Source organism: Pararge aegeria, chromosome 2 (genome assembly GCF_905163445.1).
Source record: "Pararge aegeria chromosome 2, ilParAegt1.1, whole genome shotgun sequence".
Lineage (NCBI taxonomy): Eukaryota > Metazoa > Arthropoda > Insecta > Lepidoptera > Nymphalidae > Pararge > Pararge aegeria.
In genome coordinates this window covers 1,924,969-1,940,172 of record NC_053181.1, presented here as the reverse complement: position 1 = coordinate 1,940,172, position 15,204 = coordinate 1,924,969, and the positions used below count along the sequence as shown (strand labels likewise).

Genomic DNA, 15,204 nt, shown 5'->3' with positions numbered 1-15,204 from the left:
ATGCATAAAGTGCAGTTAGTACAAAGTTCCAACTAATCCTCAGAGGTGAACGACACTGACAACTGCTTCAGAGAAATGGCGTTTAAATCAAATCATGAGTCTACGGGGAAGTGCAGCGTCTCTCCACGGAATAATAATTTTATACCATTACTATCCATGTATACAGAATTTACGGTCTATATTTCCTTAGTCGGCCTCAGGTGTACGTTTTACTCATATAACGCTGATTTTTTTTATAATTTTGTTTTTGCAGTAGAAAAAACAATGAAACTATTTAAAAATGTATTTCACACAATATGTTGGTTTACCGCTTCTAAAGCGCTTCTTTTAAACATAATATTATTCAGTAGCGGTACGTAGGTTTAATGTATTATTGCTGTACAATCAGAAACTCCCTATGTGTGTTTCGTTCGAAACTTTAAAAAATTGGAGACAAAACTACTACTATCTGAAACGGTCATATATACCCTATGCAGCTGAATAAAAAAAATACCATTCTTCATTCAAATTTTATTCGAAATTTAAAATTCCATGCGTTCAGAATTTACTTATAAAATAAATTATACAGATGTCAAATGGTGAATTTTATTCGGAATTTAAAATAACGTTGGGCACACTTCGACTTTACGATTAATGCAAAATGTGTTGGCGATAAGTTGCCATTAAAAGGTTGTAATAAACTGAAAACCAAATTGGTTGTTCTTATCCATTATATTTACAGTGTGAGAGTAAACCGATTAGCGCCGGGTTATTTATACCTACACAAATGTCAAAGCGTAAAAAGGCGCCACCACACGAACGCCGGAAATTCTCCCGAGCTGTCGTCATTTTAATACCATTCCAAGGATGAGATAATCTCTTGTCCAATATTCACTGAAATACTTTAAAAAGGTATTATCGTGTAGCCCCTTCATGTTAGTTATGAGGAAAACAAACGTCATGTGTGCGTCAGCGTAAATCCTTATTTAAGTGAACGGCAGATGATTTTTTGTTTACCAAGTGGACAGATAGTTTTGTTAATTGCAATTCACAGTCAGTCAGTCTTCAAAGTTGGTAACGCGAAATCCTATAAATCCCTCTAATAGGAGATAGGGGCTTAGAACTCAAAAGCGGATTGGTTATTCGGTACATGACATACTTACTTTGTCAATTTGAAAACACAGTTACAGTCGGTCAGTCTTCATATATAAAGGGGAGTTTCTTTAACTCGAACAGTATTTAGATGGCTATTTTGCAATGGCGTGCATAGAGTGTATGTATAGGGTATGCAGATGATATAAAATGAAGAAAATTCCGGTACGAGTTATAAAACACTTCTCCAGGGCTAGCACGGGCGGGAGATAAAAATTATATCCCCCGATTATATCCCCTCACAAGGGATATAATTAACGTACCCACCTGCTAAATCACTGGTGGAGGTTTTCACTGGGGTAGGCGCTAACTAGGAAGATGGCATCAAATGGGTAAATCCAACTCCTATACGAACTTTGTATATATTTTAGGGCATGCATTGCTTTTGTCCATGTATGAAGTGCACTCCAATGCTAAATGCTGGTTTGTGGTAAGCAATTATCATATTTATGTCATTGATAAATAACCGGGACCGACTGCCTAATGGGGCATAGTGGGTAGTGCGAAGTTCTAAAAGGTTGCCTGTAAGAGATTGCTTGCAGCAATACAAGGCCGCCTTTGCATGTCTACATTGTGTACTGTATACTCCTTTTCCTGTATTTTATACGTGCAATAAAGTGTTTCTTCTTCTTCTTTTGCTTCTTCTAACTCCGAACAGGTTCAGATAAATGTTTGAAAGAAAAACATGATGCCTTAAAAAATTTCCCAATAGTCAATTATTTATTTTTTAAAAATTAAGTCAGCTTAACCTAACCGAACATACGGTTAGGTTAAGCTGACTTAAACGATTCTCATCTCTAAATTTTCACATTAATCATCGTTGGTTTTTTTTTTTTCATTTAAAGGAATAAGCAACATTTAAAAAAGAAATTTTATTTTACCTCCACTGAATTCTCGCCTGGTTGTAAGAGATAATGTATTTAAAATTCAATTATTTCAAGTAGGCCTATTATAAGCACTTTTGAAACGTCAAGTCTGTCTGTGTGTAGTGACTCTACCACCGGTTCGGAAGGCAGATTCTACCGAGAAGAAGCCGGCAAGAAACAGCAGTTGCTCTTTTCGTATACTATCGTGTTTAGGCGTAGGGAACCCCCCACCCCTTAGGAATCTCGCAGAAAATCTATGAACTCATTTAAAAAATGTATGGTGCTAAGATACAGAGAGACACAAAATGAATGACAAAAAAAAATCTCAAAACAGCCGCAGACCATCTGACTTGAATCTCATTTGCCCAAGCCTGCTTCCCCTACAAAAAATAGTAGGTACCTAAAGGTTTTTATTTAATCCCGGAGCTTAACGTTGGAATTTTAAAATAGTGTTAAATACACAAGCATTAATTCCTAACTTTCATTTGTTACATAACTCCATGACACACGGCAATGAAGATAAACGTTATACCTACTTGCCTAGCTAGTCGAAAAAAATTTCACTTCCCATTATGCGAAACAATAATAAAATCCGTATGTCTGTTTGTTTGTCATTGATTACGACATATTAGTGCATCTGTCTTCTCACGATGCTTTCTACCAAACAAAAAACTGGCCAAGAGCGAGTTCGAGTCGCGGTCGAAAGGGTTTCGTTGTAGGGAAATTATTAGATATCTGGATATAATGGAAGCCTTGTTGCTGGATACTGTTACCTTATGCTTAGACCCACGCTGCTGCTGCAATGAAGGTTGGCGGGCTTAGTTAACAAAATTCGACTCTTTGGTATCGATTTTTATAAGTAATAAAATATGTTGATAGCCTAGTGCGTGAGGGTTTGGCTTCCCTTTCGGAGGGACAGAGTTCGATCCCCGGCACGCACCTTTAACAATTCGGAGTTATGTGCGTTTTTAATTTAATAAATTTACTATCACATGCTTTAACAGTGAAAGAAAACATCGTGCGGAAACTAGCTTGCCTGAGAGTTCTGCAGAATGTTCTCAATGGCGGTAGTCTGGCAATACGCACTGGGCAAGCGTGGTGGACTACGGTCTAAACCCTTGTAATTCTGAGAGGACCTGAAACCGTGCCTGTGTACCCGTGCCTGGTAGTGGCCCGGTAATAGGTTAAAGATATTAATGATGATTGATGAATAAACAGCATTAGTAATGAGCCTCTTTCTTCTGACTTTCTATGTTTTTTAATTTTTGGTTTTCATAAGAAAGATATTAACTTACATGTAAACCCTTTTTAACATGATAAGAGGTTTGCTTACATTGCAAGTCAGAGCGTGCTTAGCTAGAAAAGAAAAAACTTTATTAAATATGCCAAAACAATGTTGGGATTATTTTGGCATATTTAATAAAGTTTTCTTTATTTAATAAAGTTTAAGTCTAAAATGGACAGTGATCAGCTATCCGTAAAAAACTAAATGATATATTCACCAATTTGGTTTCTTGTTCATTTTCATCAATTTGACTGTTGGTGTAACAAAATCATAAATAAATAATGTTTTAAGCAGAAATAAAACGAATATTACGAGCAGTCAGCCCAGCTAATACAAAAGTGGAATACCTTTATCCGAACAAATCAACAATTCGTAAGACATGCAAGAAACTCGTTCTATAAAGCGCCGCAATGTGTCCATCTCCCGGTGCTAAGGCTTATGTGCCTGTTATTACACCGACAACACCCCCCTAAGATCAGAACAGCAGCAGTACTTCCCCGGAACTGGCTAAGGGTTCACGTCTCAGCTGCATATATATAAAACATCCTGTTTATCGTACTGTTTATCGGTTTTTTAACGGATATACTTCGGTGAGTGTGCTCAGGAACTTCACAATCTTGTTCCTCCTTCCCCGTTCTACCACAGAACAGCGAGACACCACAAGCGGTGGCATCCTTATGTGGTTGATATTCCATCAACACGCACGAAACGTTTTTTATCCACATTTCTGATACGTGCCGCTAAGATGTGGAACGCACTCCCGGCAACTGTGTTTCCTGCCACGTATAATTTGAGTACCTTCAAGGCTAGAGTGAATAGGCTTTTTCTAGGCCAGCGTGCTCCAACCTAGACCTCATCATTGCCCGTTAGAACGGGCATGATTGTCGTCAAGCGTTGGCCTATCGTTAATAAAAAAAAAAAATCCTTAAAAAAACAAAAGGGAGGAAAGAACACATTCAGATCAGTAATACTATTACTGATCTCTAAAAACGAGTCATTAACAAACAATAATTGACTTGTTTCTGTGACGTTTTAAGTGGTTTTAGGCTTATTCCGGTTTTGTTAGTTTTAAATTGTTTTCGTAAGTGATGTGAACTAATGGTTAGGCCGCAACAAGAGGTTAAATGCATGTATTAACTTGCATTGGCTGCCCCAGAATTAAGCCAAAATTACGTTTACGCACGCTTATGTCTGTGCACGCAAATCTCTACAATAGCTGAACGAATTTGGATTTGTTTTTTTAGTAATTGATTCAGCGAAGCTCTGGCCAAAATATTTAATGTTTGTTCCATTTAAATAGTCGGAATAATAAAAAAAAATGACTGTTATCAAATAGGTACCTAATGCGTTTGATGGTGCTAGCATGTATGTTAATTGTCATCATTGATCATACAGCTTGCGTTGATAAAACAGTTTTGATAATTAACGGGAGTTCAACCTAAAAATTCTTGGCATTTAGTTCAACCCTTTAGAAACCATCAAGCTATCTAAGAACTATACTTACATTTTATTTTATTTATATTTTTATTTATTTCTTTGCGAATTTGGGTTAGTATACAGATCTTGAATATTATGGATAACCAAATTCAGCTTAACAGCAAATCATTGGTGTAATAGTAAAAAACATTAATTGCATAGTAACTTTTATTCATAAAGAATTCCTTCAATTTTCACTTTAAGACCAACGGCATATAGCATTTATCTTGAAATAAGGAACCAGGGTAGACGCTAGCCACCCTACACCAATACAGTGTAGGGAGTATTTCTTCGGGTAGGTAGTGTTGTATGTATCAAGGTCACCCACTGCCATATATCGACAAGGCCTAGATTTAACTCAAGAACTTCGAGCTTCAGATTTTTGTACCGATTGACCGATTCACCAACTTTTCCAACAAGTTGCCAATCCTAGAAATGGCATACCATTATATCGCAACGGATTGGACAGTGGCAATGGTTTACAACCTACTAATTAAGGTGTTGGAATTAAATTTTGGATGGAAAACAAGTGTCAGGAAAGTTACTGGATACCCAGTCCTTTACCTTAAGGGATACTTTCTCACTTTTCTGGGCTACACTGCAGAATCGCCTCTTAATTAAATTTGTCACTAAGAATTTTCTCGATTGTTGCAGAACTCCAGCGGGAGCGAACCCCGGTCGCGCAGTGCGACCCCCGACTCGTTGGACTCGCTGCCCAGCGGCGGCTCTGGTAGTCCACCCGCTGAATGGGCCGACAACGCAACGCCTCCTGACTTTGTGTAAGTTTCTCTTGCAGTTTTCCACAGGTTATTGCGTTTCCATACAGCTCATCAAAATACAGTAATGCCAACAAAAATGGAGCAGTATTTTTCAGAAACCTTCGAGAAGAAAGAGATGACAGGCAAGAACATAAATTGTTTTACAAATACGGTCATAGAGTACAAATGTGTGACATATTTCACCTACCAAAGCGATAAATGAATAATTTATAATTCTAAAAATTTATACAGAACATTAAGAGCTGACCTACAAGGGCTCTATCTTTGAAAAAAACTATTTTACCTTATGTCTCAAAACTAAAGTCTTAGAAAATATGTATTGGATAGAAGCAGGCATTACTTTGCGGTATTCCATGATACATTATGTACTATATAAATTATGCTTCATTCGTTACACTCCTTGAAAAGCAGTAGAATCTGTGTCCAGTATTTTATAATTTCTCCAATCTTCATACTCCACACCAAACAGAACTTCGGCAATTTACTCTTTAAGTACGTTTCGCTCCGACTCAGGAGCGTCCTCAGGAGATATTGAAGTTACAATGAATAATAGTTATGGTTTCTTAACAAATATCAAAGACCTTAACCTGGACGTGGACAAAGGACTTTTGTTATTCCTATCAAAATACCTTCGTACATTGTGGGCCGAAGGAACCTGCCTAATACCGTTAAATTTGGCAACTCACTGAGCTATGTCAGTAGCTCTGGAGCTCCTCAATTCTGTTTTAATCATGTAGATCACAATCACTCTATGGACTGCTGTACTCTGAGCTTTCTTGAAGCTCCCAGGATAACTAAGTGAAAAACAAATAAGTAATTTAATCTTGTGTTGTTTCAGTGATAACTACCCCTTGGCAGGCACGCACGCGCCCATCGCTCGCACGCCGTCCGCACCCGCAGCGAGGCGCGCGCGGCTCTCCCCGCCCGGCCCGCACTCCCCCCCGCGCCCCGTCCACGAGCTCTTCAAACCCAACGACTTGCATTGGGCAGACATCGCCACCAACACCGGTGAGTTTCAGTTCTTTCTAGAGTAATTTCTTTACCTTCAGGTCCCTCTGTTAGATGGAATACATCTTCTTCTGAGCTAAGGCATTTGCTTGGCTGAAAGTTAAGAAAGAATTATGTTACCATGCCGTGTCACGGGAGATCAGAATACAATTGTCACCACCCCTTCTTTTATCGCGGGTGTCGTACGAGGGTATATAAATGTATAATGTATAGCTCGTAGCTTTAGATTTAAGGCGATTTAAGGTGATTTGGCGAACGAAGTTATCACCATCCCCTTACAATTATGTAAAAAAATATGTATGAACGCTTCATAAGTGCCTGTGATAGGCCTACATGAATAAAGAAATTTTGAATTTTATATATTCGGTGCATCGCTAAACCGGTCGCTCGTATCTACTGGGCGACGCTATAACTCACAGTGCAGAATTACCTAAGTACATTGGATAAATTAGTGTAATACCTGCTGTTTACTGTATTGCATTTTTAAAGGTTTATTTTGTGTATTATTTAAACTTATTAGATACTTATGATGTGCCCTGCGACTTCGTCCGCGTAATTTTGGGAGGCAGCGTACTGTTACATAGTCGACACCTATGGTTATATTGAGATTTTTTCACAAACATTTTTTTATATTACGTAATTTTTGTTTTCAATGAAAAGTATACTATATTATTTCTAATACCTCCAAGAATATGTCTGCAATGTTTCATGAAGATCGGTTTAGTAGTTTTCGTGTGATAGCGTAACAAACAAACTTACATTCACATTTATAATATTAGTAGGGATAGGGATAAGAGAAAGTCCAAACAAACTCATGTTAGTTTCAGGATGAAGAATATTAATTTTAGTAGTTTATGTAATAAAATAAATAAACTGACGGCCAGCAAGGTCCTCAGTGCTACTACTACCATCTCCTGCGATCACTAATTCGTCTGCCCAGCGTGGTGATTATGCGCAAGCCTTCCAGTACAGATAGCCCTTTAGTGTAGCAGTGGACGGTCGATTGAAAATATAACCAGCCGGTTAAATTTAATTTCTGGAAAGTAAATGGATCTTTAAAACATTGGTGTTTAGTAGAGAATCCGTTTTAAAATTAGATTTTATTATTGCAGAGGGTATCGAGCTTCTTGGTTACCAGAGATACGGGACGGTGCAAGGGCCCCGGATAGGAAAGGAGCGCATCAATGGATCCATTTTGAAAGAGAACGACCCATTTATGTGAGTTTCTTATCCAGATATTTCCATGTTCATACATTAGCCTTAGAATATGATTTGCTCGTTGTAATCGAGGAGTCGTTTCGATTATGAAAATACTTGAATATCAGGGTAAAATGGGTACTGAACTGCAGTATAATTAAGATTAGCTAAAATTTGTACAGCTAGGACCTTTGGCTAAACGTTTGTAAAATAAAAATCTAAAAAAAAATGTACAGGATTTGGAGCTCTAAAGCAAGTGACAATAGGCCATAGGCCATTTTATTTAGCCGTTATAGATTTTGATATACCAAAACGACTTATCTATCTCAGTTAAAGATTTGCAGCCTCGCAATCGTAGAGGCATTTTTGAGTATCGAAACATTTTAATGTCAAAGCAAAATGTACTCAATGTTCCTAGATTTAGAGTCGCGAATTCTGTAATCCTGTTTGTTTTACTGTCCCAAGAACACTAATTGCAAATTTGAGCTTCTTAAACTAGATAAATAAATTCATTTCAACACTGATATTAAAGAGTATGCGTTAGTCAAAACCTATCCTCGATTAAGAGCGTATGAATCTATCTCAATGGTGTGGGGACACGTTAATTTAATAAAAGACTATATTTATATTAAACACGTGTTGTTACAGGAAACACGCCCCAGTGACACGTACGAAAAGCGCAGCCTCAACGCAACAGCCACTAAGTTTTGAGCACAAATTCAACTTGGATAAACAAATGTTAGACAATGAAGAGGTAATTTCGAAGCATGATTCTGTATTTCTTAAATATAGTTCAACGGGTACATATGACGGTAATATTTTGGGATTTGTCGATTTTCCGAATTTGTAGAACCATGAAAATCTTAGTTTAAAATGTTTCTGTATTGTTTCTGTGAGCTAAAAAGTCCCTGCTTTGACAGTTATCAAAAAGCTATATTCCTCTTGCGTTTACTTAAACTCTTACACTATTGACTTTAGACATTTCGTTAAAGTAAACAGGTAGGAGCAAGAAAATCTTTTGATAGCTATGCTAAAATAACAAGTTTGTTAAGAATTGTGCTAGATAGCGAATTGTTAATTTCGAGAACGCAATCAAAAACTCGCAAGAGACGAGAGAACGGAGTTATAATAAATATGTTCTTTGATTCAAGACAGATTTTTTTTATTTAGGAATGGCCGGAAGAAGACAGCACAGTAGATATCGAGACATTAAACGAATCGCAAGTGAAGAAGTTGCAGCCGATACTCTGGCTCGACTTGACGACACTGTTCGACAGATACTCCCTGCCCTTCCACAAACGAAAATCACCGAAGAAAAAGAGAAAAGAAGGTTCGTTAAGTAACTTTTTATATTCGATTATCTATTCACCGTCATAAGCACTACTGAGGTCTTTTAAGGAATCTTTTAAGGAATAGAAAAATTCGAAATCATTTATTTCAAGTAGGCCCAGTTTATAAGCACTTTTGAAACATCACCACCGGTTCGGAAGGCAGGTTCCACTGACCGCAAGAGTCTTGCCGGCTCTTCTCGGTGGAACCTGCCCACACACACATCTCTTGCACATTAATGCAATGTAAATAATAGTAATAACCAGCGGTGATAGACAAGTGGTTAGGACTTCGACTTCACTTTCGGGGGCCCGAGTTCGAATCCCAGCACGCACCTCTAACTTTACAGGTTATGTACGTTTTAAGTAGTTTAAAAATATCACTTGCTTCGACGGTTAAGGAAAAAATCGTGAGGAAACCTGCATGCCTGAGAGTTCTACATAATTTTCTCAAGGGAGGTGGAGTCCACCAATCCGCACTGGGCCAGCGTAGTGGACTACGGCCTCAACCCCTTCTCATCGTGGGAGGAGACCTACGCCCTGTAGTGGGCCGGTAATGGGTCGATATGATGATATAATAAGGAATTATTTTAGAAATTTTATCTATTTATCAGTTATCTTTAACTGTAAATTAGTCCAAGTTCAGTTTAGGTTAAAAGTTCAAAACAAAAATATATATATTATACTAAACATTACACCACCGCAGCGATGCACAGTTCCTAAGATGCTGGCAGCATTGCCTTTTTGGATGGCCAAACTAATTCGTTGGCATTATGTTGAAAATAAAATTGCGGTTTGTTTCACAGAGGGCATGGTATTCGGAGTGGCGCTGGAAACTCTCCTCCGCAAGGACATGATCCTGTGGGAGGAGACGTGGAGTTCGGTGCCATCCGTCCTGCGTGCTCTGTCATCAGCGCTGTGCGCTAGGACGAAGGATGAAGGGCTATTACGAGTGCCGGGGAACAAGCACAAGGTAACTACCACACAGCTTTGATACCAAAAGAAATACGATAAAAAAGAGGCTTATTCCCGTTTTCACTAAACCTAGGAATTGCTTTAATTGGATGCATAGTGATTTAGGTGATTCCTAGAAAAAAACGATTCACCAACTCTTATGTGATGTCTAACGACGTTCGGTACCGCCTAAAGTTACGACACCGATTCGGCGGATCGTAAAGTTTCGCGGACTCGTAAACTGACACTCGACAGATGATGATAATAAATTTGTCTTTTTTTAATAACCTAAAATCCATACGTTAAATTAAAAATATGATAACACAAACCCAAAATACGTAATAAGGCGTTACTTACTTAGGCATTGCTTTTTAAATCCTTAGTAATAACGGGCATTAGAGTACCTGCTTAAACTCAAGTGTGTCGAAACTGACAGTTTTATTACATTACTTTAATGTATTAAAACACATTAACTGCAGATTCAAAATTCAAAATTTCGTTATTCATGTAGGCCTATCACAGGCACTTATGAAGCCTTCATACATATTTGTTTACATAATTGTAACGGGATGGTGATAACTTCGTTCGCCAACTTAAATCTAAAGCTACGAGGGTTCCAAACGCGCCCTGGTCTAAGAAGAGCCCACAACAAACTTAGCCGGGTATCTATAACTGCATCGAGGAAGTCGGTTCAAGCAAGATTAACAGCTTAAATACTTGCCGGCTTCTTCTCTCTAGAATTTGCTTTCCAAATCGTTGGCAGTCACTACCAACAGCCAAACATAACGTTTTAAAAGTGTTTAAAATTACTGACATTGAAAACTTGGACTAAGGCTTGACAATATTATTACATCAAAATATTTTGTACTTTACTTTATACACTACACTGTCACTTTAATTCGAAATGCACGTATATTAATTAATTATGATAATTATTTTCTTTTTCTTATTACTTTTTTCTTTTATTATTATTTATTGGTTATAAATTATATAAATTCCACGAGTACCACTGCACGTTTCCCTAGTTATGTACTTTATAACCCTTTGAATATTTGCATACGATTAAATTAGTTGAGTGTTTTAGAATCACAAATAATTTGTGTAACATCAAAACATGTACCACATTCTAGCAAATAAAGTAATTCTATTCTATACAGTAGAGCTTAAAATGAATAAGTTTTTATTTGATTGCAAAAATATCTTGAAGTTATCAAAACTTCAAGATATTTTTTTACTGTCCATATTTTGGTTACTAATTCTATAGTAAAATATGAAATCAATGTGAACACCGATGAGACAAGAATGCGGCGCGATAAAGAAAGAAACACAACAATGAATGGGGGAGAATGAGATAGAATACATAACACATTTGTTTTTACAATTTTAGTTAAGTGTAAATGAATGGTTTTAAAAAGTTTGTCTTCTGCCATGTGTGAATTACACACAGTATTTACTTTTTTTTTTATTGTCAATAGATCGAAGCGCTCTGTCAACTAATAGAGCGTCAATGGTACGAGGACCGAAGCAGCGTGGAAGCAGCGTTGCGGAGGGCGACGGGGCACGATCTCGCGGCCGTGTTCAAACGTCTATTGCGATCACTGCCCCAGCCTCCCCTCACACAAGAGCTTATGAGGCTCTTCTATCATACGTATTGTGAGTATCTAGAATTAGCTAGATGAAGGACTTTATAAGAGCAGTCCTTTAGAATAACCAGTAAGCGATAAATAAATTTTAAAGACTGTTTGGTCGATAGGGGCGAACTAAGACGAAGAGCACTGACGTAAGAAGAAATGGACGTCAGGTCTCATATCGAATTAAAAAAAATAGAAACGTTTACTGAAAAGTGTCCTGAGTTAACCTATACATGTATAGAAATTTAAATAATTTAAAACATTTCACTTTGAATCATATATCAACATAGCATTACCGATAATTTGACGGAGGAGTTCTATAAAATCACCTAACGCGCGCTTTGACCATTTCAAGCGAACAGTCAAAATAATTAGGAGTAATGGAGTAGCTATTATTTAGCTTTTTTTGGTCTATGTAAATAAATATGTATATATATTAAAAAAGGAGCAAATACCTAAATAACTTATATGTAGGTACGAAAAAGAGAAGACACAAAGAAACAATAGACAGTTAGTTACAGTACAAAAATAATAAGGTAGATGAGCCACAAGATGAGCGTTATCGTCATTCACTGTCGTTAAATTAATTAGTTTTTGTTACTGACTTGTGTTACATTTAGCATGTGTACTTTTAAAACATTGTCTCGGAATAGTGTGGAAAACATAACAAGACTAGGCTGTATGGTCAATGATCTTTGCCTGTCCTGCAGGAGGCAAATTAAAAAACAACATGCCACGACAAAACCTTTTTAATACCTCAGTTACCATTCTAAGTATGGAGGGTAGAGGTAAGGAGAGTCATCTGTGTATATGAAAAAGTGTCGTCAAAATGTATTAAATTAGGATGGCGCCACATTTGCATCAGGGTAACTCTTCAAAGAAGCGCCAAATATAAATATTGTTAGAGTAGGCTTGAAAAATAAACAAGGAAGTATGGAGATACAAGGAAGTAAGGTTATATTTACAACAATATTTTGTACAACGTAAGTTGTTGAAATTCTCAATAATTAACTACTTTAGTCGATAATGACATTAAATTTTTTAACTCGGCATACTTCAATTCATCTACGATTGCTACATTCATACCATACCCTGTGCATCCACCAGCGCCATTGTGGAGGATTTTTGAACTGTTATTGAGCGCATACACTGGACACTTTTTCAACTTTTCTCCCATATAAGATGACTCTCCTTACCTCTACCCTCCATAATTCTAAGTAACTTCGTAATTGATGACAGCGACAAAGAATCGCTAAAATGTTGTATTTATCTATGAGACATTATTCGTGTATTATGTAAAACGTATTTTTATTTATATTCAAAGTGAGATTGGTTTTTCTTTTAAATAAATAAAACGGCAAAATCTAGCGTTCCGCTATGACAGGTGAAACGCTGAATTCAATATTATGACGTCACGTCCATATAAACATAATTAAGTACCGCTTTAACCAATTATTTTCTGACTTCAAACTATCAGTTGCTAAACTTTTTGTTATCAATACCAAAATCAATAATCTGTAGCTGCGGAACAAGGATTTACTAAAGCTCTAATTTGACGTCACAAGTGCGGCCATGACACCCTGTGAGCAGGAAATAATATAAATTACATCAACAAAACCTTTAATATCAGCAAAAATAACATATTTTTGTATATAGGTTTGCATACTTCCGAACATCGTACCGCAGTATTTCAAAATTAGTCATAATTCCTATTCTTGCAGCACTAACTGGCAGTACACAAGGCAGAGTTCTGAACCTGCTGGTGCTGCTGCTGCCGTCGGAACAGCGCGCCACGCTGCGAGAGATCCTGCGCCTGGTGCGCGAGATCGTGGCCATGAGCGACACCAACAAGATGAGCGAGCACAACGTGGCCATGATCATTGCTCCTGCGCTTTTCCCGCCCAGGTATTTAATTGATCTTTCTTGCTCTATGTGTAAATCTCTGTGACTACGTTTTTTCTTTGGTGTACAATAAAAGTGTAATTTTTTTCTTTTATCTACAATTTAATTAATAATATAAATAAATATAATATAAAATATCCACGTTTCTGATACGTACCGCTAGGATGTGGAACGCCCTCCCGGCAACTCTGTTTCCTGCCACGGATAACTTGATTACCTTCAAGGCAAGAGTGGTTAGGCTTTTTCTAGGTAAGCGTGCCCCAACCTCTAGGTAGGTAGGAGGTCTACCTCATCATTGCTTTCTAACAGGCAGGATTGTCGTCAAGCGCTGGCCTATCGTTGTAACTTTCCTCGAATGTAACGTGTAAATATATAAAAGTGGTACCTATAAGTCTGGGGTACTACTCAATAAAGGCTACATAGATATAAATATACATATACATACTACATACACCTACTATATGTATAACTTACTTATTTGGGTATTAGGATTCCGTACCCAAAGGGTAAAAAGGGTACCTGTTACTAATATTCAGCTGTACGTCCGTCTAGGATCTCACGAACCTTGATAGTTAGACAGTTGATTTTTTTTACTAATGATTGTATTTCTGTTGCCGTTATAACAACAAATACCTACTAAGAATCTGAATTAAATAAATATTTATGGGGGCTCCCATACAACAGACATGATTTTTTTATAATTTTTATAGAACACAGTAAACTCTCGTGCGCGTTTTCTTTTTTTATATTAAGTATTAATCGAATTTAATGAATCTTGCTTAACTTGTACTGCCACTCTTCGTGCTGTAAAACCATCCTGTAAACTTTTTGCTTATATCATTGATTTTCTTTCCAGTCTCCTGATCAAGCAGTCGGACAGCCTCGAAACCCAATTGGCAACAGCCGCCAATAGTTGCCACGTGACCGAAGCTCTTATGCGCTGGTGCGACAGACTTTGGACTGTGCCTTCCTCGTGCCTCCTGGCTTCACAAAGAAAACCACCACAACACCGGAGAAATCACCACACTTGAGTAAATAGTGAGAGGGAACCGTGGACCAAAGTGGCTACAGTGTCCTTAGAAACTGCAGGTCTGGCCCAATCTTTGAAATGTTTGGACTAAGATATTGGACCGAGCAATGCAATATCCAGTATTTGTAATTTATAGGAATGATTTTGGACAAATTTTTCACAAACTTTAGGTGGCTTCTTAGTGACCTTGAATTATAATGCAGATTTGGTCCAAATGTGGAATGTTGGAACCTTTAGATCTTTATCCAACCTTGATTGAAATTCAGTTTTTGTTAGCTATTTGGAAGAATTTAGCTGGTTTAGTTTTGGGCAAAAGTTTGACAAATTCTGATTATTCCTTGTAACCTTGAAAAGAACCATGTTGGTTCCAATCTTTGGAGTGTTGGTCTCGAATCAGATCTCGGTCAAGACTATGAGATTTGCCAAATTGTGCTCGAATGGAAACTTAGGGTTTCTCAAATAATGTGGATTTTGTTGTCCCGTTAAGCAGGTACCAAAAGTTGTTAAGGTGCTTCAAGTATTATAAGATTAAGATTTTGTTTAGAGTCGCGCAGAGCTGTGTTTTATTCCTGAACAATATTGAGTGATACAGTTATATAAATAAAATAATTATTACA

General features: G+C 37.3%; 1 protein-coding gene across 3 annotated transcripts in view; it reads left to right on the top strand.

The window, feature by feature from the left end:
* Positions 1-14,963, top strand: part of LOC120628986 (rho GTPase-activating protein conundrum) — a 93,437-nt gene extending 78,474 nt beyond the window's left edge. For all 3 annotated transcript variants that reach the window (XM_039897706.1, XM_039897698.1, XM_039897715.1), the window contains 9 exons: positions 5,413-5,537; positions 6,376-6,545; positions 7,658-7,763; positions 8,391-8,496; positions 8,913-9,072; positions 9,877-10,043; positions 11,500-11,677; positions 13,377-13,560; positions 14,414-14,963. In XM_039897706.1, coding sequence (XP_039753640.1) covers positions 5,413-5,537; positions 6,376-6,545; positions 7,658-7,763; positions 8,391-8,496; positions 8,913-9,072; positions 9,877-10,043; positions 11,500-11,677; positions 13,377-13,560; positions 14,414-14,588 — 1,371 coding nt within the window. In that variant the 3' untranslated portion in view covers positions 14,589-14,963. The remainder of the gene's footprint in view (positions 1-5,412; positions 5,538-6,375; positions 6,546-7,657; positions 7,764-8,390; positions 8,497-8,912; positions 9,073-9,876; positions 10,044-11,499; positions 11,678-13,376; positions 13,561-14,413) is intronic.
* Positions 14,964-15,204: the final 241 nt, after the last annotated feature.